Source organism: Patiria miniata, unplaced genomic scaffold, assembly GCF_015706575.1.
Source record: "Patiria miniata isolate m_02_andy unplaced genomic scaffold, ASM1570657v1 HiC_scaffold_19, whole genome shotgun sequence".
Taxonomy (NCBI): Eukaryota; Metazoa; Echinodermata; class Asteroidea; order Valvatida; family Asterinidae; genus Patiria; species Patiria miniata.
The window spans coordinates 150793-178552 of record NW_024037057.1 but is presented as its reverse complement, the minus strand read 5'-3'; the positions used below and the strand labels follow the sequence as shown (position 1 = coordinate 178552).

The following is a 27760-nucleotide window of genomic DNA, read 5'->3' as shown; positions in this document are numbered from 1 at the left end:
GGGGAAGACGAAATACAAAATCAGAACAAAAAGAAAGGTTTTTTTTCGCAAATTTGCTGCATTTGTGTTTCAAATTAAATAAATTTTTAAGGGAAAAATATTGACCTGGGTCACTTTCTTTTTTGACTCACTTTATTGTATATTTATATTATTACCTTACAAAATATTTTTCCTTTATTTTGAACAACATCTAGTCGAACGAATATTCAACATAATTGCCCAACAAGTTCTGCAAAAATGTGGAAAAAGTGTCCTGCCTTTTTCATAGCCCCACCTTTCGATTACAAATATCCTACGCGACCTATACCACTACCTGCCTTTGGAAATTAAACGGGAAACGACTGCGTGACATCGCTATATCTCGCTTTTTTCTTAACAAAAGATAAGCAATTCGAAAAAACGGGGTTTGTTTTCCTGAAAGGCAGTATAACGACAGTGTGGCATGGATCGCAAGCTTCAAAAAGGGACCATCTTGGAAACAGTTACTATGCTAATGCTACGAAAACTACGCAGACGTCTTTTTCTTTGTTGAAAATTGCCAATTTATATTCGTTTAATATCTATCTGGCAGTTCGTCTACGGGACGGAGGGTCCATCTACGAAGGCCGAGTGGAGGTCTACGTTAACGGCGAGTGGGGCACCGTGTGCGACGACAGTTGGGACCTGAACGACGCCAACGTGGTCTGCCGTGAGTTGGGCTTCGGAGCGGCCGTGACGGCGGCCACAGGCGCAACGTACGGCCAGGGACAGGGACCGATACAGATGGACGAGGTGGGATGCACGGGGCAAGAGAGTTCTATATTTCACTGCTCACATCTTGGGGTAGAGGATCAAGACTGTTGGCACTTTGAAGATGCTGGGGTGGAGTGCTCCGAGCTTACAGGTAAACAAAGCATTACTGGAAAGAATATATCATTTGTTATACTCACAATGGCAGACACAGCTTGGGATGCAATGTGTCCTCGAGGTTGTAAGAAACATTCACGGATGCCAACGTTGTTTCTCTTTTATGGCAATATGTCAAACGATGGAGGTAGTAATTGTATTACAAAGTAGCAGATACATCTGGGGTTTTAGGGGTCGACCCCCCCCCCCTCCCTCGCTCTGAAACACAGAAAAACATACTTAAAGGAAAAATAATATTAATCCTGGTCATTTTTTTTTATTCACTTTGTATGTCTGTATTATTATCTTACAAAATATTTTCCCTTTTTGTATTAACAACAGCTAGTTGACCGAATATTCCACAGAATTTTCCGACAAGTTCTGCAAAAATGTAGGAAAAGTGTCTTGCCTTTTTTTTCATTGCCCCCGCCTTCTCATTTCAAATATCCTACGCGACCAGTACGACTACCTGCCCTTCGAAATTAAACAGGAAACGATGGTGTGACATCGCCATTTCTGGCATTTTTCATTAACAAAATTATCACCAATTCAGAAAAAACGGGGTTCGTTTATTGCTGTAAAAACAGTACTGATAACGACAGTATGGCCTGGATCGCAAGCTTGCAGAAGGGACCATCTTTGTAATTCTGCCACTGCTAATGAATTGTTAGTATTAACTTAGTCGAAAAAGTACGCAGATATCCTGTTTTTTGGGGTTGCTTATTGCCAAGGATAATGTAGCAGGCCCTTTTTGGGATTCGTTCAATTTGCTGCGTTTGATGGGTGTTAATGCTACCATGCCACACTGGTGCAGCATACCCAACAGCAGGGCGCACATATCCAATGTTCACCGAGATCAAATTCTCCACAGGTACACCAAAGCGCTTCAACCGAATGGGTGTATATAACCTACGGCTACTGTTAGTGATCATGGTATTGACCTGCAAGTCCCAGCATAGATTAAATTGTATTGTGAGACCAAAGAGCTTAGTCTCATTCATTGTCTCAAGCTTCCCCCAGCAATTTCCAGATCAAGTGGGGCGGGAGGAAGCTTGTTGAAACAGATTTGCATCACCTTGCATTTAGAGGGTTTGAGCAAGAGGTGTTTTTTTTGGAACCAGGCATCAAGGGCTTTAATATCCAAGTCTATCTGGCTGATGGGCGAGCTGGTGGGACGGACCTCCGCAGCTTCAAAAATATTTGAAGCTGTGGCAGATCGCATTCTCTGCAGCATCATTGACAAGAGCAATACAAATTGTAGGGCCAAGCTTAGTGCCCTGCGGCATTCCGCATGAAAGGGTCTCCCATTCAGATAGTGCAGAGTGATATTATACTCTCTGCCGCCAAGACGTGAGGAAGTTGCAGATCCAGGGGATTATTTCACTCCTCACACCAAGGTCATACAAATTCTGGATCGCCAAGTATGGTCGACGCAGTCAAAAGCCTTGGAGAAGTCCGTCACCACCAGCGTGCCGATTGAGTTAGCTTTATCAAGGGATGTCTAACACATTAAAAGATGTATTAAACAAACAAAAATGAAAAACAATAAAAAAAATATACGTCATCACATAATTATCAAATCACAAGCGATTTAAGGTCAAAATTTTACAAAATATTTTAAACTATATTTCTAACCGAACTTTGTACCAGCTGAGGTTCTTTCTATGTTGACCTGGTAGGCATTGCCCTTTGCAACATGTTTATTTCGGGCGCAACAGAACTTGACGAGGGCCTTTAGAAACTGTGTAGTGAGAAACTGTACAATCAAAACAATTGATAGTGACGTCGTCCTCCGAATGGACGCCCACTGCAGCAGGTCAAAGCTTGTTTTATTTTTATTTAAAAACAGTTGCCAAATTTTACCAAATTGTCCATAAACATTATCTGGACAATTAAGCCTATTGTGCCTATTGGGATCATCTTTGCGAAAACAAAGTCAGCTTCATTATTGACGATGGGCACAATAATGATGTGATGTCATCAAACTGGAAGTCAGTTGATATTAATAGGTACATGAAGTCTGGCTCCTTGACCTGAAAAATCTGTCCTGACGAATATACATTTTAGGTCAGGCAGCCGTCCTCGGACTAGAAAAAAACATGTTGGTTCTTCTTTATTTTTTTCAGATGAAATGAGCACCGTTCTCTTTCATGGTAATGTCTTGTACATAGTCCAAGGCAACATTTTTTACCTTTATTTTTGGTGTTACTAAAAGAGCAACGAAACTTGAATTAGGTGCTCACCTAATTCAATTGCAAAACACAACCTCCTCAAAAAACAAACAAACAAACTCCCCAACACCCCAACAAACAAAAAATCCGCATGATGGCGTAATCACTCCAAAGGGCGCCCTCTATATGCACATCAAGGACAATTAAACTTGTTTTTAATAAAAAAAAAAATCTTTTCCAAATATTGACCAAATTGCCCATGGATAATCAGACATCCGCAAATGAATGTACAGTATATCAAATGGATGATGTCATCAGTCAAAAGTTACTGTAGGGAAGAATTAGAACATTATCACATTTCTCATTGTTTGTCAATGCATATCCCTCAATTGACCATTTTAATTACTATTTTTGAGCCAAAATAGTAAGATCAGATATTTTGACATTGAGTTTCCTATTGCCGTGTCATCGTCCTACCGGATTAAGGTGTTAATAATACATACACTTAAACATCCATGTTAATATCCATATATACAGAAATTCTTTCACTGTACAACAAGTTTCCCATCTGATCCAAATCAAAATTCAATTGGCACATTTTAATTGTAAGGTTATCAAATCGGATATGACGTTAAGTGTAAATTAAATGTATACTCAAATTTATCAAGCCACAACAAAACCCCCAAAAACATCTTAAAAAAAAAATAAAACAACTGGTCCTTCTCATTTGGCAATGTTCAATAAAAAAAAATTGCCTGCCGAACGCCCAGCGTTTGTAACTCAACAAATGCTTATCTCTAGCAATAAAACTTGGATTGTTAGATTGTGTTTCTACTTTAACCCTAAAGGGGCCGGTGGGCGGAATCCGCCCCCCCCCCTCAACATTTTCCGTGATAGCCTCTAAAAAATTTTTTTTCGCGACCCGAGCTGTTATGACTTTATAGCCTCGAGCTTTGCGCACCTTTTGACACCCAAAACATAAAAATCGGACCACGGGTTGCCGCGTAGCGAAAAATTTTCCGGCGCTACGCGCCGTCAAAACTGAATTTGTGCATATACGTCGTGTACACAGAGCAGAATTGCCATTCGTACATATGAATAATTAATTAGCCATAATTCCAAAACCTTTTGACCTATAGTCATGAAATTTCTTGGGTATGTTTAGGAAGAGTCGCTCTATGCATGTGCCGAGTTTCAAAATTTTTCGTCACTCGATGGCCGAGATCTTAGAGGGGGGGGGGGCGGAATCCCCCCCCCCCCGGTTGAGAGATGGTCAAAATAACCCGGCCCCTTTAGGGTTAAAGTGTCGTCACAATGATATTTTTTTGAATTTTTGTTGTTTTTCCTCAGCCATTGAATCAGCTGCACCATTCACTGAATTGACATCTGAATCATTCAACATGACAACAGCACCTGTAAAGAGCCTAGCACCAGTAACTACACCACCGATTACCAAGACCGAAGGTAAAACAATGTGCGCGTTTGTGCTGCTTGAAATACATCGCACCATTCCGTGGTGTTTGAAAATTATATCCCCTGAGTTTTGTTTAAGTACTACCCTGTAATGCAAATACATAATTATTAAAATAAATCGTGTATACCTGATTTCATATTCACAGTTTTGTAACAAATATATTTAACATGTGGTGCATGACATAATTAGGAAGTGCTCAAATGTGTCCTTTCTTTTAGTTTTACTCTCTTCTGCAAATAAACGTGTTACAATATTTTGCTCTACAATCCCATCATCATAATTAACATCAACTGCTATGATGACATTTAACTTCTACTAAGTACATAAGAAACCCCCCCCCTCCACCATCACGAATAGAATTGTTGCCCACTTCCCCGGAAATATAAGTGACCATTAACAGGTGTAACATAAATATGCCACCCAATATCCAACCCCGGCCCAGCCCACTGGCTGCCCCCTCCTCTCCTTTGCAGTGAGAACTATAGATGTGACGTTGTATAAGCCTAGATCAAACCGAATTCCATCTAAATTACTTAATTGTACAGATGGTGTATACGTGTTTTTTTTTCTTTTCTTTTTCCTGGTTTGACACCTCAAAAACTCAAACGTTCGAATATGACTTGACGATATTCCAGCACAACATTATTTATTTTTTAAATCGGAAATGACGTTAAGTGTATATTAAAATTATACTAAAGTTTATCAAGCCTCTTTGATATTTTTATAATTTTTGTCGTTGTTTTCAGCCATTGAATCAGCTGCACCATCTACGGAATGGACAGAAACAACATCATCTGTAAAGAGCCTAGCACCAGTAACTACACTACCGATTACCAAGACCGAAGGTAAAACAATGAGCTCTTTTGTGCTGGTTGAAATACATCGAACGATTCCGTGGTGTTTGAGGTAAAACAAATTTGCCCTTGAAGGGAAGTGTTATTCAAACTTACCGTCAATTAGAACCATGATATTAATATTGTGTGTTTTTTTGTATCAGCAGGAACTGGTAGCAGGACAGTTCTGATCCCAGTCGTTACTGTCGTCATTATCTTGATTATCCTGGCTGTGATTGTGGGAATTGTTTTTCTGCGTCATCTAAAAGGTAGAAGACAACCAGCAGGAGACCTGGAATTGGTGGGTGTTATCGATCATGATTATGAGAAATGAGCATCGTCTCACGCATGTTCTACACAACACGCATTCGTGTCTTTCAATTTCACACATCCGTATTAATTCTATACTTTATTGTGCTCCACAACACAGTAATAACTCGTTTGTAATGTTGAAGTTGGCACACTCTGCTCAAACCCTAAAGGTGCCGGGCGGAACCCCCCCCCCCCTCTCGACTTTTTTTCCACGATAGCCTTGATTTTTTTTTTCGCGACCCAATCTTTTATAACGTTTTAGCCTCAAGCTTTGCGCATCTTTTGACACCAAAAACATAAAAATCAGACGAGGGGTTGTCGCGCAGCGAAAGTTGTTCCTGCGCTACGCCCCGTGAAAACTGAATTTTCCCACATACGTCGTGTACACAGACCAGAATTGCCATTCATACATATGAATAAATAATGAGCCATAATTCCTAAAACCCTTTGACCTTTAGTCATGAAATTTCTTGGTATGTTCATGAAGAATTGCTCTCTGCATGTACCGAGTTTTAAAGTTGTTCGTCATCGATGGCCGAGATCTAAAGGGGGTAACCCCCCCCCCCCCTCCCCCTGCGCTGAGAGATAACCCGGCCCCTTAAATGCGTTGTCGATGTATTTCATGTTTGCTTTTCATAGATCAGTTTTGATAATCAGATATCTCAAGACGGGGTATCGGACTATGAGAGTCGGATATCTCCACATGAGGTATCAGACTATGACAACGTTGCTCGTGATTGCACATCATCATTGGAAGTAGTTGCAGTAAATATGTCATCACCAACCTGTGAGGATGTAGGTCTGCCGTCTTGGGCCCAGAGCTGGAACATCCCATTTAGAAATATGATGATCGGCGAAAAGGTTTTGGGAAAGGGAAATTTCGGTGAAGTTCGTGACGGAGCAGTGAAGGTTGAAGGAGAAGTTTTCAAGGCTGCTATAAAGACACTGAAGGGTACGTGGAGTGTACATCTTTCGATATCTCAAACAATACTGACTAGGAGCCTAATCTGTCAGTTACTTTTATTGCTAAAGTTTTGTTTATTTTTTACATTTTTCACAGCTTCCGAGTCGAATAACGATCGACAGAATTTCATGGAGGAATTCAGAACTCTGACCAAAATTGGACGGCACCCGAACGTGGTCAGTATTCTTGGTGCTTGTCAACATGATGGTAAGTGAAATTGGTAGTTTAAAATGTGAGTGTTAATGTGCCAAGTATGTTAAATGATAAATTTAAAACGAAATGTTACTTGGTTAGAATATGGTAATGGTACCATTCCCCGAGTCAAATTATTCCGTCTGACAAACTCTCTTGGGGAACACATGATTGCATGTCACAATGTTCAGTTTTAAAAGACAATACACACGGTAATTTTCAATACAACACTGGCCGTTAATGATAGTTTTGAACCTTTCCAACTTTCTCAAAAGTCTTGCCCGAACCCGTCACAGACATACAAACCTCGAGTACATTAATCAAGATAAAACATTCCTGATTCACCAGACATTTTGTACGTGGCCTTGGAGTTCATGCCCAACGGTGATCTGCGCACCTACCTGAGAAACGCTCGATCCCAGGATGACGATGAACAGTCAACTCTGTCTTCTGAGAAACTAATTCAGTTTGCTTTGGATGTTGCCAAAGGAATGCAACACCTTGCTGCATTGAGAGTTAGTATTGGTATATTGTTCTTTGTGGAATAATGATTGTTGGTATAAACGAAACCAAGTATCCCTCAAAAGTAATCAGGCATGGCAGGCAATCAGCGAAAAGGCATAACTGAAGACGCAGAAATTTTAGTTTTAGACATGAAATGGTTTAACCCGTATATCATGGGAAAATCAAATGGAAATCAAATGAATTTGGCATTTTTGGGAATCCAAACCATGCCACAGGGAAAAGTCGATAAATGTTAATAATTATACTCAAATACTGCAAAATGAATACCATCAACATGTTTTTTTTTTTTTTAACTGAGACAGTGTCTGTACAACCTTTTATTATTAAAACATGTTTTGGTTGTCGCAGGTAATTCATCGTGATTTGGCGGCAAGAAACATCCTCCTTGACAATCAACTGGTTGCCAAGGTTTCTGATTTTGGTTTATCGCGAGGGGAAGATATTTACGTGCAGACATCACAGGTAAAAGAAATTCCACAATAGTTGTTGCTTTGCTTTTGCTTTTCGAAAGAGAATATATTTATTGGTCTGTATCTAAGCAGTTATCATTTACAGCAGCTTTCGAGACTGTTGAAATAATGCTTTCAAGTTTGACCTGGTCTTTTGTTCTCAAGCGAAAGTATACTTTATATTTTCTTCGTAGACTCGTGTTCCTACTCGCTGGCTGTCGCTGGAGTCGTTGACTTATAATGCCTACTCATCCAAGAGTGACGTGTAAGTAAGATCGTATCCCTTTTTAACGAGTGCCCCTTATTGAGGGGACGTCTCTATAGTCCGAAGTCCAATCGGTCCGACGGCCCATTGCTGTATACATCCATTGGTCTGACGGCCCATTGCTGTATACATCCCATTGGTGCAAACGTCCTATTGGTCCGACGTCCCATTGGTCCGACGCCCCATAGGATTATGGTTAGGGTTGGGGTCAGTTAACCTGAACCAGTGGAACTACACAGTATTATGTTTCGTAGGACCAATGGGACTTCGGACCGATGGGACTTCGGACCAATGGGACGTCGGACCAATGGGACGTCGGACCAATGGGACGTCGGACCAATGGGACTTCGGACCAATGGTACTTCGGACCACTGGTACTTCGCACTATCGAAACGTAATCCGTTTTAAAACGTTGCGCAAACTTCGGTAATTGTGCTAACATGAAAACGCTACCTATCGTTAAATAGGGTACACTATCATCCGCACGGATAAGCCGAGTGCAATGTGTTCATGGTACCCCCTCCCTGCTAAGAATGACCTTGCTACGACTCTGCAAACAATTTCATTTACTTCAAACAAGTCACACATCATGACGTTTATTATTATCATTTCATCTTTCAGATGGTCCTTTGGAATCCTTCTCTGGGAAATTGCGACCCTAGGTAATGTATGGCGTTGTTAATGAAGGAAGAATCTCCCGTGTTATGTGTACTCCCAAAAGGCAATATTTCTCAGTTAATAAGTCACGCAGTATTGGGCTGTAGGCCTACATGCTCTCTCACTATTATTTGTTTCGTTGAATAATGTTCCTTCAAGGTGCCACTCCTTATGAAAACATAAAAACTAAGGACCTGATGTCGAGGTTGGAGATTGGATATCGGATGGCCAAACCAAGCAACTGTGATGATGAAATGTAAGATGTGTTCATTATTAGGTTTAAACATATACACATGCTTTCATATCTAATAGTCCATGCATCAATACTTATTTGTTTTGGTATCATCTCAACTTAACTTAACTAGTTCACTTGTTTGAAACTGATATTGAGCTTACCTTGTTTTCTGTCAGTATGTGGTTAGGTCATATAGTTCCTGTCCTATAGTTCCTAAACAAAGTTCACGTCACTCTCACATCATTTTTGTTACAATTAAAATTTAATTTTAATGTGTGAAGTAGCTATAATGTCGTTTGTAAACAATTCAAAATACAAAACTACTCTGTGTGGTAGCTACACTGTCGTTTGTAAATGACAAACAAACATGTTGTTTTGCAGCTACAACCTGATGTTGATGTGCTGGCAGGTAGACCCGGCCAAACGGCCTAGTTTCAATCAACTAGTGACTCGTCTGACAAGTATGGTTGACAACCCAAATGAGCAAGTGAGTGTCGAATAGTGAAAGCAGTAGACTGGACATGCATATGTCTGAACCATTATCATTCATAGGCTCACTTCACTTTTTTTATTGAAAGGTGTACTTGATTGTAAAATTTGGTGTGCATTGTTGTTGTTATTATCATTGTCATTATTATTACCGGTATACGTGTAAAGGTACCATTAAGGAGGCACGTTTTCGTAATTTCTTGGCACGATGGGAGACATTTGTCATTAGGGAGACATGTGTATGTCTCTCTTATGTCACAGCCCCCCTTCAGAGGCAAAATTTTGCTGTCGCAGTTAGATTAAATTGGTGGCTTGTGGTCTATTTAGTAAATATATTGAAAATCGTGAAAAGGGACAAGGGAATTGGGTTAGGGCACAATGAAATTTCAAAAAAAAATGTGGTGCACAAGTCTATGGGAATGTCTCCCAAATGACCCATTTCCCGTATAAGTATGTTTTATGTTTTTTTTTTTTTTTTTTTTTTTTTTTTTGGTGGGGGGGGGGGGTAGGTGGGGGCCTGTGTATATCACATTTTCGCAAGGTCCAAAATAAGACATTGATTTCAACACATATTATGGTGAACGTATTCTCTCTCTGTAGACGTACATGCATATGCTACCGAAGACTGAGGAATACATGCACATGATGATTCGCCCAGAGTTTGATGACAACTAACAAAAAAACAGTAAACATCGAAGCTGAAGAGAATGTAAACCATGGCTGCAGCAGATCTTTCAACATTTTTAAGCGCGTAAAAACGCATGGTTTATTTTGCAATCCATATCGATATTTTTTTAAATTGAGCTCGCTATTAGTCATTGTTCCGTTCCGTTTTTTTTTAAAGGTATTTGACAGCAATTGCAAACATTTAACCGACATGATATATCATTTAATGTATGTAAATACAGGGATCAGTGCTCTTGTGAAATCCTTGCGCCTACTGATGTTTTAAGGAATTGTCGTCATTTTCTCGAAATGCTGAATTCAAAACCGCCGCGAACAAAATTATTGTTTCCCTTTATATTCTGCTCCCTACTTACCAACTTTAGTTTAGTTTGCAATTGGTTACATATCTGCAAATGTGAATTCTTTTCTCAATTGTCAAACCAAATACCAAGAGGTTGGAAGCCAAAAAGTATAGAAAAAAAATTGGAAGGAGGAGATTTCAACAAGATTTCGCTATGTGTCGTGGTAAAAATGAAGATACAATGTTTCTCAAATACCTATATCTACTGAATCTGTAGTTTCGACATATTTCATTCATTTTGATTACATTGTTGCTAAATAGGGAGAAACGTAGCATTGAATCTCCTCAGTGCTCGTTTGAAAGGGTGAAAGAAAAAGAAGTAAAAATCTAAATTTAATTACATGGAACTTGCATATTTCATGTTTACCATATATTACTTGACTGGTATAAGCCTGCTTTTAACGGCAGAGTTTATTGTAAATTTTTGAAAATGAAGTTTATTGTATATTTTTGAAAATGTTTCACGACAAGAGGAATCGGAAATGTTTGTTTGAATTTGGTGGCAGGTTATATCTTATTTTGGAACTATGTAACAATTATGTACTGGAAATTAGCCGTATATACGCAGATATCTTTAAATGGTTATAATTTGCTGCTAGGAAAACGTTATGCAAAAATTATCCACGTTTGTACTTTTGATGCTAGTGTTGGGCCGTTGTATTTCTGCTTTCAATATCATTTGTATTAACAGCTTCGTGTAAAGCTTATATTGCATTAAAAAGGGGTATAATTGATATTCAATTAAACACTTAAAATTATCAGGCCAGGTTTGTGTGGAACGCGTAACCTCGGCATGGCGTATTGTTGATGTACCCCTAACATGGCACGGCCCCTAACATGACGCAGTTTGATGTTCGCTCCTAGTGCCTTGCTAGAGCATTTTTCCCCTAGCAAGTTGATGTGGAACCGAGTTGACTTGGGACCAAGTGGACCTGAGACCGAGTTAACCAGGTACCGAGTTGACTTTGTAATGAGTTGAACTGACATGGATTGGGACCGAGTTGACTCGAAACCAACTCGGTCGAGGTCAACTCGGTCCCAAGTTTACTCAGTCCTTAGGTGTCAAACAAAATAGATGGAGAACATTTCTGTAATTTGATTCACACAAGGTTATGTGTCTTTTTTTGTGTATGTATTTTCTGTGGTTACCCTTTTTATGTACTCACTTGGTTTAATAATTGATTTCGAGGCTGGATACCGATTGTACCGCTCTTACTTGAAGCAGCGTGTTTCACCGCCAGCGACAAAGTTGAAATCCTGAGTGTTTTTAATGTTTTTTTTTTCAACCTGACCAGCCTGTTGTTTGCTGTTAATATGCAAACGGGCAAATATCTGTAATTTGTTATCTACGCGCGTGCATCTTGACGTAAGGATGAAAGGTCAATGAAGATATGCAGTAAGAAGGCTGATTGTGGGAATACGAGCATCTCAATATTGCAACATATCGTCACCGTCACCACGAAGTGACACTAACCTCGAAAAATCGATATTTTGCAATTTCGATTTTTTTTTCCGGATTTGTGATTAATTACACATAATCTATCACCTCAAGAAGTTACTAAGCACAAAGTTAATTAGTTTTGTCAAAACATTAATTAACATTAATTAACATTTGCAACTTAATGGGTCAAAACCGGAATATGCGTTTTCACGAAGTGTACTATACCATTCTTTCGCGTGTAAAGTGCCTGCACACTACGCGTCAAAAACGGGTTTTGCGTTTTTACGAAGTGACACAAATGTCACGTGATACGCGCGCCTCACTTCTGGCGTTTTCACGAAGTAGCGCTAACCCATTAGCTAATACACGTTGTTAGTGTCACTTCGTGAAAACTCGAACACAGTGTAATCTGAATTTTGAGTTTTCACGAAGTGACGTTATAGTTAATTAGTTTAATAACTCATTAATAGTAATTTATTTCAATGGAAATCATACATTAACGTGATATTCAAGATCCCAGCTTTCAGACAATGTATAAATATATGTATTTTGAGGCTAAAACGATGTTCAGATCACCGTTTCAAAACATCGCCAACTTAAATCGCTTGTATCTCAAAACACACATTTTCCACTTCGCAGGGCTTAAGGTCACTTCGTGGTGTCGGTGACGATATAACAAGCCCTGGTTTATAACACTGGACGCCATTTACCCTCCACACTCCTCAGCCCTGCACTAATAGTTGAACAATAGTATCAACAGCTAGCAAATTTGAGTGGTATGTCAACTAGGTGGTTATTAAAGGAAATACATGTGGATACTGCCGTAGTGTAAGCCTACTCTTTTATTTGCAAAGAGTGAAAACCCAAACCACTAGCCTATATACCAGGGAACATGTAATACAACCATTAAAATGACAGTGACAATATAATTAAGACTGAATGGCTTTCAATCGTGTAGATCGAGTTGTCACTTCAGGTTATAGGCTTATATTTTAATCTGAGATGAGAGTGATTTTAAATCGTAAATCGTTTATAGTTCCTAGTTTTGCTCTTCTCAAATTAGAGATCAGATACGTTTGAAGGACTTAGAGTTTTCCACTGCACTTTACTCGTATAAATTCATATTTAATTCAATTCATAGTCAATTTGCAATTTCACACACAATGTATCGGTATTATTGTGTTGTTTATTTAATGGTAATGGCATAAAACTGGATGCATCGTATTTTGCGATGACCAAAAGACACGTCGTAACTTGCCATATATGTTGTAAACTGTTGTCACTGCAAAATTCGACGTTTGCAGCAACTGCGCCGCACTCCTGTTTTAAAGTTCGGCAGAAGAGCGACAGAAATCTGAACGTCGAATTTCTGCCGTGTCGAATTTAAATTGCACGTCCCCATTCAGAAACGCAGTGATCCCGTTTTAAAACGGGCATGCAAATAGCACGCCTATTTGGGGGAAACAATTGAGTGACTGATATGTCCCACATATTTCTGATGATGGATTCACAAATTTCTGCATCGATGGCTGGGAGAGTAGACGCACCTACAGCAGTCATTTCAGCAACAGTGAAATTATAATATCTTCTAGCCAGTCTATACAGACAAAACCCCAACCTATGCCTCGGAGAAATTGGGACTTCTGTCACAGTGTTTTGCTCCAAGTCATGTTTATTTTGTGAAAGTATGAATTCGAAGGTTGCCTTGGATACGCGAAACGCATTTTTTTTTTCTGAATGCGCATTGAGCAGCAAATCCAGCCATCCGGTATTTTTTTGCTAAACGCCGACAATATCTGGATATTGTGAGTTTTTCTCGAGCGAGAAGTAGTTCAGAACTAGCGAGCAAACAAATAAAACTCTCCCTAAGAAGGCCAAAAAAGAATGGATTGCTGAAGTACAGTGGTTTTCCTCTAGCAGAAGGAATTTGTTGCGGAATCACGTTTCTTCTCTTGATTCGCCATCTTGAATCGCCGAGTTACATTCGGCAGAAAACCGGCGTTTTGACGAACTGCCGCACTCCTGCCTCAACATAAAGATCCGACCATGGGTTGCCTCGCAGCCAAACAATTGGCTGAAAAGTGAATTTCCACATAAATATAGTGTACACAAAGCATTATTACCATTGTTGCATATGAATAATTAATAAGCCATAATTCTAAATCCTTTATCCCATAGTCATGAATTTGTTTAGGTATGTTCATGTTAAGTTGCTCTATGCATGCACCCAGTTTCATAATTTTTTTCACAAGATTGTTGAGATCTAAGGGCTGTGAGATGGCCAAAATAAACCGGCTCCTTTAGGGTCACAGAAAATGGTCCTCTTTCAAAGAATATCGCTTTTAATTTGCTGCCTGATGACGCCAAATATAGGTAATTATAGGTTTACCCAATACACCGCATAAAACAAAACAAAACGCTAATGTAACGCACAGGCAGGCACCAGACTTTTCCTTATTTGCGTTCGTGTTCAAACATCTTGCACATGCAAATGATCCAATACCAGGATGAGAGAGCAGGTAGTTGGGGCGCTTAATGCTCGACACCATGGGGACGAGGCTGAGGACTAACCTGTCCCAGCCTCAAATCCGTGGGTGCGTGCACTTTCCTTCACTAACCACTGGCCGTGAGGAGTGCATAAACAACGCTTATTATGCGCGTGCATTTTGAAGACCGCTCGACCATTAAAATATTGCGCCATGCGCTCTCGCGTTATCCCCTTCACTTCACATCTTGTACGAGCATGACTTTGTTTCCGAATTGCTCAATGCGTAAACGGTTTGGGTACCCCCACCTACCCCCCCCCCCAAAAAAAAAGAGAAGGAAACCCCCCAAAAAACCCTCAAAACCCAAACCTTCAATATTACAAAAACTGCTTCTCGAGACTGCGTTCCTAATTCAAATATTCCAAATAGTGGGACACAAGGCCCGGGGTTTATAAAACGATAACAGCATGGCATATCAAGATCGAATCCATGGAAACGAGGTTGAACTGTACACATCACAAGCTTTAAACTTGGACCAACATCGACAGCGATGCATATTTCTTTTTTTCAGTTTATTCTGAAATCGAGACTGTCTGGCAGCTGGTATCGACAACGGTACTTTGCAGATATGGGATGTCTCCCGTGGGAAACGCCAACATCTCATCGAAGTGGACATCAGTTAGAAGAAAGATTGCTGCAGGATGCAAGGACGGTAAGATTCGTACCTACTCCGACAAGACTGGGGAGCAGCTGCAAGTCATGTCGGGCCCTCGTTTCCCTGTTTCACATCTGTTCTTTGACGGTGAGACAATCGTTAGTGCGGCAGCTGCCAAATATCATGATAAATATCACACCACTGTAGACAATGACGTCTTTGTCAGTAATGCTGCAGACGGAACCTGTCGCTGTATCCTCAAGGGCGGCTCGACTCTTCTTGGCGTAGGACGAGATCGTAGCTGGACTGTACATTGACAAGGTAATTCAAGTTTGGGATGCGCGCAGTGGTTGTAGCTTACAGAAGATACGTCATGGTATGAAGAAAGTGGTTTCGTGCCACCTCTGTGAAGGTATTGTCATCGGGATATCTGATGATTTTGTTGCTAAGATCTGGAACATCGAATCAGGGGAATGTATCAAGGTGTTTGATGTACCGATTACAAAAAGGAAGAGAAGGATTCGGAGGAAGAGGAGGTACTACCACTACGATCTCGACTACCACAGCGTGCACCCCGAACAATAGCGACCGGCTGCATATTTAATGGCCATCTGCTCGCTGTATTTTCCGTCTGTCCGGCCACAACAGTAGTAGATCTGGATGGAAAGCGCATATGGGAATGCTTTTCCGAGGATAATGGTGACAGCAGGGATCACCTGTGTTTCCACGGCCAAAAGCTGGTCACAATTTACCATTTTAAGTTTGACGGGAGTCTTTTCTAAGAACTTCATATTGTGCACCCCGTGAAGCATGGAGATCTCAAGACAGAAGAAGGTAGGCCTACAGATTACCTCGCAGGACCCACCGGTGAATTTACGTCAGCGTGGATTAGTGATACCAAACTGGCTTTCGAGCGGCACAGTGATTATAACACTGAACTAGAACTACCTGATATTGTCGTTCGTCATTATTGGTGAATGTATGGACATGCAAAATAAAATACAATGAAGGTGATCATGGTGATGAAGGAATTCAAGCAATTTACAATGCAGTGCGCCGCCAAGAGTTTGCCGTGGAGAGTTTTTTTTCCCAGTGCATTGGGGGAAATGGTCGACAAATTTGCAGCGCGGGACATTTGAAATTGTTACTTTTCCTGTTAGTAGTTTCGTAAGCGTATGATTCGAGGATCTGCTTGCCCTTTTTTTTTTGGGAGTACGATTTTTTTTGTAAGGCGGCAGAATGATATGCTCCAATCTATAAACATATTAGCTCAAATTGTCTACTGACACTCATTCAACTGGGCCGTGTTTTGTCGACCGTTAACTTGAAAGATGGACTCTCCATGGCAAACTCTTGGTGGCGCACTGCATTGTGAATAGCCAGAATTGATTGTTGCAATTAGGGTGATAAAGGCGACGTGATTGTAGTTTTGTTCTCCAAGCCTACCTCTTGCAGGTGTGGCAGGTAATTCTGTCCCCCCCTGGTAAATGTGTCCCCCCCCCCCCGGACAGATCTACCGGGTCGTGACCCGGTAAATCTGTCCGGGGGACACTTTTACCTAGGTAAACCTGTCCCCCTCTAGGTAAATCTGTCCCCCTGCACGACGTTAAATGTGTCCCCCCTGGTAAATGTGTCCCCGTGCAACGTCACAAGTCTAGCACCCAGACTGTATATTAGTGAAGTTATTAACTGTTTTTGCGCGGCGCCTTGCTAAATTCGGGAATGATGCTTACGTCAAAGCACAACTCCCGTTTTGATGACGACTTCGGGAGCGAACGATTTGCATGGTGGGCGTGCGTGCGATACCGCACCTACGGGCCGCGCCAGGGCCGCGGCCGGGGACGGGGACAACATTGCACCAGCAGCAGGCCTGCGGCGCGGTCACCCGTGTCGCGTATAATTTTGCCAATTCTCCTCATTGAAGTCCGCCATGACAGTCAAACGCGTATCGGCGGCTGATGCGCGTGCGCGCTAGCGATAGGTTGAGTATTACTACGCGTGCCTTCTTGCAGAAACATAGATCGGTTGATTAACATCTAAACGTTAATTTCATTTTGATAATTATTGATGAAGCGTGGAAAAGTCTAAATATCTATACCTGTGCGCTGAATTTATTATAATAACATCAATATAACAACTTATGCGTGCAAAACCAGGGGGGACAGAATTAACTGGAGGGGACAGAATTACCTGGAGGGGGGCACAATTAACGGGACAGGGGGGACACTTTTACCTAGGTAATTCTGTCCCCCCGGACACTTTTACCGGGGGACAGAATCACCGTCCACACAGGCATGGTCAAGCTGCGTGCGGCGGTAGAGTTATAGGGCACTTTGGCAATGGGACCCGATAATTTCCGAGCCGAAATCACGTGTGCAAATTATCATGGAGATAACGCAAGCGAAATATTACCAGCATTGATTGGTTTCGAGTGCCAACGTTAGTTGGACTTAATTTGATTCATCTTGTTGGTAGCGCCCTCTACCGCCTCGGCTACCTGACTACGCCTACCACAAAAAGGGAGTGGCGGTAAACTCCGAATCTAGTTTTAGACCAAGAGTACAGGTGACTGTGGCACGGTTGCTTATAAAAAGAGTTTTGGGGAGCAGGAAGCAATGATATAAAACCCTGACATTTTGATCCTGTTGGTTTTGTTTTAGCAATTAAAACTGTTAGCAATTTACAATTCTACAATACCTTGTGGCTTTATTTTTCTGTGCCGACGAAATCATTTTTTTTCTTCAGAAAAACAATATCATATTGGCAAAAGCTTGGACCCCAAACCTGAACAACGCTATTGCAACATTTACCTCTACGCTTTCTTAGTTTTACAACTTGAATACACTACTTTCTTTATTAATGTAGAAACGCAGATTAATGTATTGCAAACATTAATTGCATTCTTGCACTTATGTACCTGTAGCGTTCACTTTAAGTTTCACTGTACTGCGCCTTTAACGCATCTTGTATATATGTTTCATGTAGTTCAGAGGTCAACCTTCATGCATTTTTTCATGGAGTGTCGTTTCGTTATCGTTCGTCTATACTAGTTCTCTGTCACACACGCAATATTTACAGTGCATTTCCTATACTTTCGCTTGGAAGTTACAAGCTAGAATCAACACAATTCTTTACATGATTTAGTAAACATCGGCAGAGCTATTCCAGTGAGCAATCCAAGCTTCTCTCGTGGATTTTTGTGAGTGTTTATTGACCGAACTTTGTGTGCATATTCACCACGTGAGTTAAAAAACCAACTCGCCCCGCATTCACGGCGCGGGCAGTTGCCCCGTTCGCGTTGCGTTGTGCATGGACTCGGCCCAGTTTTGGCTGTTTATATACTTCAACTTGGTGAGTCATTTAACTTGCAATAAACTCGATCGGAGTTAAAGTAGGACAGTATAACTAATTCCTACACACCCGTGTGAATTGTATTATGTTAAACGTGTGCTGACAAAGATCATTGTTAGAAAACCTGACGTTTGGATAAAAACAGGATCTTTCTCAAAGTTCAAAAGCAAAAAGCATAGCATTTTGTGAAACAAAGGCACCGTATGGGAATACTTGTGACACATGTTCAATGCATTGTAAAACAGACCCGTGTTTTCACTTCCAAGTGTTGGACAGTTTAATTTTTAAAACGCTCTTACTAGGAAACATAATTTAGATTATTGTGGTCCAAAAACACTCTTTGCAATTTGTTATCATCAAGTTATTTTGGTACACTGGTGCGGGGCTATTTTGGATATAAAATTTGAATAAACCATTGATGATTTTTTTTTCCAGAAAGGGGCAAATGCCTTAAACGTAAGTTTGTTCCTTTTTGCCTTAAAGCATTTGTTCCTTTGTGTCAGTAAAAGTGAAGATTTTAAGCTCATATTAGAGAAAACTGCATATTTAATCCATTATGGTCACACTCAGACTGTGCTATTACTTCAAACATGTAAATATTAATGAACAACTATTTAGTGGATTAAATTGTAACCAGCAGCGTATCCATCTTTTGATGGGGGAGGGGGGGGGGGGCAACCGCTCATCCGCGCCAAAATGTAGAGACGTTGTTTTTTTTCTCTTTGCCCGTTTCGTTAATCCTTGTGAATAGGATTTGTCAATCAATCATCACGTATTTATTGACAGAGATCTGTCCGGCACATTTGGTTGGACCAAGGTCGCAAAGTACGGGGAATTTCTGAAAGACGAAAAGGTTTAAAATACCAGCAGTACTGAACGTACACTTTGTAGTGGAGCGCCGGGGGGGGGGGCCTTGGGGCTTTCCCCCTCCCCCTCCCACAAAAATTCTCAAGATTTGACCTTGGTGAAGTTTACGTGGCCTATTTCGAGTACTAATAGGGGGTTAAGTAGTGTACCCCTCCCCCCCCAAAAAAAAAAAAAAAAAAAGAAAAAGAAAAGAAAAAAGAAACAGAAAACCAAAGCTTTTGTTGTGGGCAACAATTTTGAAGAAAAAAAAACACACACACCACACAAAGTCCATGCTCTCTGCAACACGCCTTAATTACTGCCTTGCACCCTGACGTACCTTCAAAGGATCGACTTTCCAAGTCAACAACACTAAGTTTATTTTTATTGTATTTTTGAACATTTAAACTTGATTTATGATTGTATAAATTCAGACTTCAAGATGCTGCGCATATTCAAGTATCAAAATCAGTCAGCCCTTTCCCTCTTTAAGCTTTCTTATTGAATTAAAAAGGAAGGACCTTATGTTTTGTATCGTTTTATAAAAGAGAGGGTAACACCTTTTGTTGTACATTGGATTGTAAAGAAACAGTTAAGTTTGGAGACATTTTTCATATTGTGTTAAAGCTTTTCTTGACGTGGATGTTCCAGGGTTTGCTCGGCCTGTGTAGCAAAATTGTTCTATAAACATAGGCTGGTTACGAGACTACCACAATTTAGGAACATTCCAATAGTGAGCAATGTCACGGGGTTGAGCATAATGTACGTGACTCCACTGCGCCCAGCATTGTTCTGTGTAGCTGTGCAGACGTACACATATGGTAAGACAATCAATTGGATTACTAGTACTCCAATTAGTGACTAGTGAACACTAGTCACTAGTGCAGCATTAGGTGAAAAGAGTTCATGTATGTAAGCACGAGTTTTGTAGATTTTGTGATCCATTGTTAAGTTTTACGGGGATTAGCTTTGTGCCGGAGTAAAGCTCTAATTACTATATAGCGGGTAGCCGAGATCGTATGCCGGTGTAACATGAAAATCTGACTCCTATGGCAATCGGACCCCATTTTTCCAATTATCCCTTGCACTTGAGATGTCACTCTCCCGAAACGATCCTAACAATAGCAGAGTATCGTACTCACGCGTGCGCAATACTACCAATGAATGAGTCTACATTTCACGGATTCGGATATTCACGCTACACCGGCTAACTGTGTGCACACGGCGCGGTAGCGTTTAGTTTCCTGTTGTATGTTCTAGCTGTGCGTTGGGAGTAGCATCAGCCAAAGGTGGTTGAGTGTGCGAAGTATTGGGAGAGGTGTTAGTGTTTACTGCGGTGGTGTTCACCTTCACGGTGAATAGCGGTGAACGTTTTGCATCCATGACTAGCGGCCCAATCAGCTCTGAGTACTTGCTTTGAACGTCATAGCTTAAGGTAGCAGACCAGCTTTGAACGTCATAGCTTAAGGTAGCAGACCAGTAAATAAACTTCCATAGACCCTAATGGTAAATGCTCACACTTCAGAAATTCGGGAAAAATACTCACAACTCTCCAAGGTGATTGAAACACACATCAAATTAAAGCTTATTTCATCATCTTTCATTTTCTTTTCAATTTAAGGGGGTTAACTAATGACTTTTAGGAGAAATTTCCATCCGAAGATGATCACCCCTGAAAATAGTCCTGAAGCCCATCGCCAAGTTGAAAAAAGATGCCTACACTCCAATGCAAATTAGAACGCTTTAAGGGCCCAAAATTCATCCAAATTGAACGGAACTACAAGTTCACAGTCCTGTGCACGGCTTCCACCCATATTTTTTTTACAAACCCTCAAGTTCATGGCCCTCAGCATGCTCAAATACTGAAGATTTTGAGGGCATGCAAATCGTGATTTGGCCGGCGCAGGCAATTTCGGACCGAATTACTGCCCTGCAACCTTAAATTCCCAGTCCGCAAGCCGCGATCGCCCGGCAGCGGCCCACCGGTAGCACCGCTGGCGGGCCGCCGATGGCAGCCGACAGCGGACCACTGGTACAAATATCCGTTCCCTCGCCGGCGAAATGCCGCACTATAGTTTTGCACGTAAAGCCTTATCCGGTTGAGCGCTTTACAAATGATTTACATTTTCATCGAAAACACGGAGTGCATTGGGCCAAAGCCGGATATTTTTTCTTAATATTCATGTACATGGAATTACCTGCAGAATTTATCATTTTTATATCATCCGCCATGCACATTTTCGTTATTAATTGTATTCAAGTTCATAATAAGGTCAAGGCAAAGGTAAATATATGAACACTTGTACTTGGAAAACGGAAATTTTATCCAAAACGAAAAACTAAATAAAAGACTTAACACCGACGGAACCAAAAAACATTATGTAGGACGAAAAACATTAATGGCAAAATATAATAGAAATCCATATTAGGCAAAAAGTTAGACTCTTGCATAAATTTGTGCACAGCATTTTTCCCCAACTTGCCTCTACATAGGGGCTCAGACATTAGGGCATTGGAATGTCACCCAGTAATTCAACATGTCTCTCAAAGGGATAACGTAGGACGCTGTGTCGCCCAAAGGTTAAATTTGTGTTTGTAACGCGCAAGAAAATACAATAGATTAAATTTAGTTAAACTCAAATAATACAATACAATGACGAAGATTATACGGTATGGTATTATGAAAGGTGACACCAGCGAAAGAGTGAACAGCTAAATTGTTGGACTAAATGTCGGTAAATGTCACAGTGGAAACTGGAATAAATTCAATTCAATTGCCATTGAAAAATACACATACATGCATCTCTCTATTTATGCTAAATAGACGCGCTTCATTAATTCAAACGATCGAGAAATTATAATGAACCACGCACTGCAATTAATGTGATCGTAAAATACTACCCTACCTGAAAGCCATCACCGCGATTGTAGTACTACACAGCTGCGCATGCTGTATAAAGGAAATAAATGGCTAATGATGACGTTACAGAACTTAAAACCACGACTTAAAACCACGCTAGTCTGAAGTACTGCTTTGACAGAACCTAACACTAAATTGGTAAAAACTTCTTGTTTTATGTTGACATTTTTGGAAAGGCCATGGAGCTTCAAACACACGAAAACGGCAACATGGAGGGTACGCAGAAAGATGCAAATAGTCAGGTGCCTTCTCCAATGGAGACTCCGCCCAGAGGTTTGGCAACTCCAGAGGAAGCGGTTGATGCCGACGGTGACCAGCAACCAGCGAAGAGCAGGTTTACATCCCACCAGATAGCCACCATTGTGGGCACCATTTTGGCCGCGCTTACTAACATGATGGCTTTCTCGGTCATCACGGTGTTCTACCCTATTGAGGTAAGTTCAACCCGCGTAGCCACGGGGGGGGGGGGGGGGGGGGGGCACGGCACGGGGCCCAATAAATTGGCCGTGCCCCCAGGTCCCCCACCAAAATACTGATAATGCCCCTCTTCCTTCCCCAACCAAAAATACTTTTGTAAGTTGTATTGTTTTTAGTTAGCCAAATGCTAACTGTTTACAATTGCTTATGTCAAGCAAGAACAAGAGCGGATCCAGAACACATATTTTTTTTTTTTTTTTTTGGGGGGGGGGGGGGGGGTAAAAAAATGTTGGTCCCCATAAAAAGTGGGTACACAAAAATTACGGTGTGAAGTTCGGGTCCCCCTCAAGAGGCCCAATTTTTTTTTTTTTTTTAGATTCTAGAAGCTCTGTCGTGCGATCTGAGTCAATTTCTTACCACATTTTTTTTTAAACGGAAAAGATGTTGGTACGGTGTACCAACATTTTAGGGGGGGGGGGGCATGTCCCCCGTTGTCCCCCCCTCCCTGGTTCCGCCCTTTGCTAAAAGGATCGGCCGTTATTAGGATCCTCTAATTTTGTTTAAATCAATGTATCGTGCAAGCCCCATTATTGAAATGAGTGAATGGATGCACATGTATCATTTACGACCAAGGACATTAAAGCCCGAGTCGATCATTTGCAGCTATCCAAAAAAGTAACTGGCGTAATTATTGTTGAAAAACATACTGGTTGAAAGATAGTAAGGGGACTAAACTCCCTGTGAAATTATCCTTTCTGGCAAGCTCTCATTTTGAAGAAATCAACGAAAGAAGGCATTTCCAACGGTGCGTCTTAAGAAGCACCGTAGGAAAATTTAAATCAGCAGTTCGTTTTGTTATTCGGCGCAGCGCGCACAAGCATTGGAACGACACACAGGCGCGCGCGGTTGCTATAATTCGTCAGATCAGTGCGCGACATCGCGTAAAGCTGCAATTAAAAACAATTCGAAACATGATTTAGCAACTTTTGATTTCAAATTGAGATCCTAGAATGCTGTTTTTCTCGGAATATAAAGCTGAAGCTGAGCTGAAACTTCATCAACTAAGTTGTTTAGTATCCTTCATTAGATTTTGAACACTTTTGTTGCTTCAAACGAACAAAATGCACTAATTACAAATGATGGTCTATAGCTTTAAACAACAGACGAGTACCCTGTTACAATCTAGTCCCGGTTACTAATTGGTAGTATGATGGTTGCTAATATGGTAGTATTGGGCTTGCGTAAGTAGGATAACACGTTATTTTTAGGATCATGTTAGACTGACCTGTCGTGTGCGAGGGATTAACCAATAATAAGGAAAAGGAGTCCGATTTTGATTTGAGTCAGATTATCATAATGACACCGGCGTTCGATTACTTCCTCCGGCGCTTATCGTGCACGTACGACTGCGCTCGATTTAAAGGGCCATTACGGCCAGAAATTCCCGAAAATGTAATGTTTTTTTTTTACTTTTCCTATTTCAAAGGTCTGGTTGAATGAAAACTGAAATATGGAAACCATTTGACTTCAGCGTACCAGATTTTATTCAAATTTAACTCGCAAATGGCTTATTCCTCCATACTGCTGTTAAAATCTGCAAGCTTCAATAACCCCTTTTTTTTAGATACATGTAGTTGATTGAAGGATGAAATCCGCTTTTTAGGGATTCATTATATCAAATGGTTTTCCTGTCACTTTGCAACAGGCAAAGAAAAGGGGAATATCACAGACAGTTATTGGGATGGTGTTCAGCGTATATTCCTTGTCATACGGCATAGGATCGCTCCTAATAGGCAAAATGGTAAGTCCCTGTTTGGTCTAAAAATTCAATAAGACATTATTTAGGGGAACGCAAAATATCTCGTGTTTAATCTACAACATCTTTGAATGAGGAATGTGGGCTAACAGTAGACCTTTCTTTTGTTTGTAAATATTGGCGCCATTTTATATTGGCTGTCACAAGCGCATTAATTGAAGCCGTGGTTGGCAACATAATAAAAAAAAGTCCCCATAATGCCATCAATACACAGTAAAAAAAGAATGTGTAGGAATTGTGTTGACGCTTTGTTGACAATGTTGTATTTCTAACAATCTAGTAATAATTGGGTTTTCTGTAAAATTCTTCTTCGTTTTTGCAGTGTTGTACCTTTCGTAGTTTTGCATCCCGTAATTTTGCCAACCAAGCGTAGAAAGGTCTATAGGAACAAAAATAAAACCGACCATTTCTTTCAAAAACTCTGTTCTCTACTCGCCAAAAGATGGCGCTATTTGGTTGTTAGCGCCCTCTACCGGCTCATTTTCCTTTTTTTGCTAATAGTCATTGACTTTAACATTACATGTACATGTATATGCTTCTTAGATACCGATCGTTGGTGCCCGTTTCATGTTTCTCGCCGGTTCATTTTTCACGGGAGGTTGTAACATTCTGTTCGGGTGAGCATCAATCTCTTCATGTTCTCTCCTCTTTTTTTTTGCTTCATGGACCGTATTCACGAGGTAGCCATTTTTGTCATGTTCCCTAAGTGTATTTCATGAATTGTTAACTGCTGAATGGGGTGGCGCCAGACTATTAATGCATCCTTATTTTACTTTCATTTTTTTTTTAAATCTTGTTTAAAACATTAGGGAATATGTAAAATTACGAAGTGTAAATTATTCGTTTAACCCTGCGGGCTGCGCAGGGGCTTACGCGCTAGGCACTTTTTTTTTTCTTAACTTTTTTTTTATGAAGCTATCACCCAATTCCCTTGAAACTACATGTACATTGTATTTCTAAAGTGAACCTTGTGGTTTGAGATGGTATGGTCGCTTTTCTTGTAGGAGTTCACTTGGGGGTCAGCCGCCCCTGGGGAAGTTGGGCCTCCAGCCAAAGCCCATTCACTTGTGCACAAAAAAATTATCTGTGCTTTACATACCGCCGTCACAACAACAATGTCATCAATCATCCTCTACTGCTGGCCCAGTGACAGCTGTCTCGAGCCGCAGAAAGGCTGTCCCGACTGTTTCATGTCCGTCTTTTTTGGGGGATCCAACATGTAATGGTCGATCCAACATGTAATGGTCAAGTCAATGTAATGGTCACAGTGCATGCAGTGTATAATTATGTACATGACTGTGCAGCCACAATGTCTGTGAGTGACCTACTGGAGGGGATTCAATCTTGTGTGGGTTCGGAGGACCTGCATTCATAATATTTAGACCATTAGAGAAAGGATTGTGTCCACAAAATAGTATTTTATACGCGAAATAAAAACTGCCTCACGCGTGAGCACCTCAGCTACGCGGCGTTAGTCTTTACGCTTCGCAGCTCGCATGGTTAAGCAGACTTGGATTATTTAGTAATGTTCCTGCTCTCAATTCTCTGCCCAAGTTCCAACGATTTTACCTCACTTTCAATTCAATAAGGCCCATTAGGCTACAGTTTAACTTTTGACAACTGGAGGAGCACTAACCGTTTTCTGTCCTATGCTTTAACACAGGTTTATTATCGACATGCCCACAATCGCTACTTTCACTGGGTTCAGTTTCGCCATTCGCATTTTAGAGGGGCTCGGCTCGGCTGCTGTGCTGACGGCATCAGCGGCCATCGTAGCTTCTGTATTCCCAGACGATGTTGGCAAGGCTGTGGTATAAAAAGTTAATTTCATGGGCAATTATATTACATTTGAAAGGTCCCGCGTCCGATTTGACCCGGAATCCCAGTCATATTTTGACCTGATACTTTTCCGGGTAAAAACGACATGTTTCCCGGGTCAAAATGACACTTTTCCAGATCACAATGACCCGAAAGATGACCACCATACTAATTAAAGGAAATAATGCGTGCATTTATGAGTATGCCTGGCCGTTTTTACACTATTTTTTAAGACCAATTCGTTTCTGGATGCTGATAATTTATACCCGAGCCGAAGTCTACGGTAATTTTCAGCATCGGTCAACAAATCAAAACGTTTCGGTCCAAAAGTCAAAACAAGTCCAAAATTATAAATGTCCAACGATTTTGTTCAACATTTTAACTTCATGTTTTTCGGACACCCCTTTTACTGTATTATGGTGTGTCAAGTCTCGCAAGTCGTAGAAAAAAAACCTCCTTATATGGAGTTTGGCGAGCAGGTCGCGCGTAGCGCGCGATTTGGCGCAGAACGCAGCTGTGCAAGTAATTGTGCATTGAGTACTATGAAATACTGACTCACTGGTGGTATTGCGCATGCCTACGTGAGGATTGTGAACGTTGAATCAATAAAACGGCAAAAGGCACCAGATTTCATAGGAGTCCAAATTCCATGTGACACTGGAAAAAGTGTTGAAGACCAGCCAGCCAGTCCTTATCAAACGTTTAAAATCGGCCATGTGACGGGCTCTCGAACAATAGGAATGGATAAACTGTCTTAGGTATGTGTATTGAAATATTCTGTCCTGCAAGAGGCAAACGTAAACTTGTATTCTGGCAGAAAAGTGACGACTTTTAGATTGGAGTAAATCATTCGCACGCGATCCGCGCATGCTTATAGTTGATTAATAAAGCACAAATCACTGGACGCGAGTTTACACTTCAGAGCACCTGTTTAGCTTCAGGTAAACTTATCTTTTTACATTGGTGCCCCCTTCTTAAATCAACAGAGTCTGGTTGAGACGACTGTCGGCTGTTCTTTTGCAATTGGGCCAGCAGTAGGCGGCTTGCTGTATCACGTAAGTATGGAAAAATTGCAATCGGAGTTAATGAGTTAACGCAATGAGTGCAGTTGTTTTCTGTACAAAAAAAATAATAAAAAAATAGTGAAGAGACAAATACCACCTCCTAAAATTTCCAGTCAATTGAAAGAAGCTGCACGTTAAAAGAACTGCACGTGACATTATTTTTGCCTTGGATGAAACCAAGAACAAATTTTTAGATTGAAGTAAAGTTGCCAAAGTGCTTGACCTTTTTATTAAATGTGATATTGTGTTATTGTACCAAGAAAACGACGTCTTCCCAGAGTCCTAACTTGCTCAACATACGGTGAGGGGAGTGAGGCGCCCTCTGTTGTTTGCATACAGAGTCAACAAACAAACAAACAAACAAACAAACAAACAAACAAACAAACAAACAAACAAACAAACAAACAAACAAACAAACACCCCAATGAACACATGTGTAATGGTTTTGTTGATTTGTCTTACCAGGCT

The 27760-nt window shown here is 40.8% G+C and overlaps 1 protein-coding gene across 1 annotated transcript in view; it reads left to right on the top strand.

Annotated features, from left to right (window-relative positions):
- LOC119725974 (deleted in malignant brain tumors 1 protein-like) overlaps window positions 1–10126 on the top strand; it is a 36671-nt gene extending 26545 nt beyond the window's left edge. Inside the window, exons 17-29 of the mRNA XM_038197599.1 lie at window positions 572–883; window positions 4407–4520; window positions 5277–5375; window positions 5531–5664; window positions 6315–6627; window positions 6736–6846; window positions 7180–7346; window positions 7705–7818; window positions 8000–8070; window positions 8692–8732; window positions 8887–8983; window positions 9344–9449; window positions 10052–10126. Coding sequence (XP_038053527.1) covers window positions 572–883; window positions 4407–4520; window positions 5277–5375; window positions 5531–5664; window positions 6315–6627; window positions 6736–6846; window positions 7180–7346; window positions 7705–7818; window positions 8000–8070; window positions 8692–8732; window positions 8887–8983; window positions 9344–9449; window positions 10052–10126 — 1754 coding nt within the window. The remainder of the gene's footprint in view (window positions 1–571; window positions 884–4406; window positions 4521–5276; window positions 5376–5530; window positions 5665–6314; window positions 6628–6735; window positions 6847–7179; window positions 7347–7704; window positions 7819–7999; window positions 8071–8691; window positions 8733–8886; window positions 8984–9343; window positions 9450–10051) is intronic.
- The last annotated feature ends 17634 nt before the right edge of the window (window positions 10127–27760 follow it).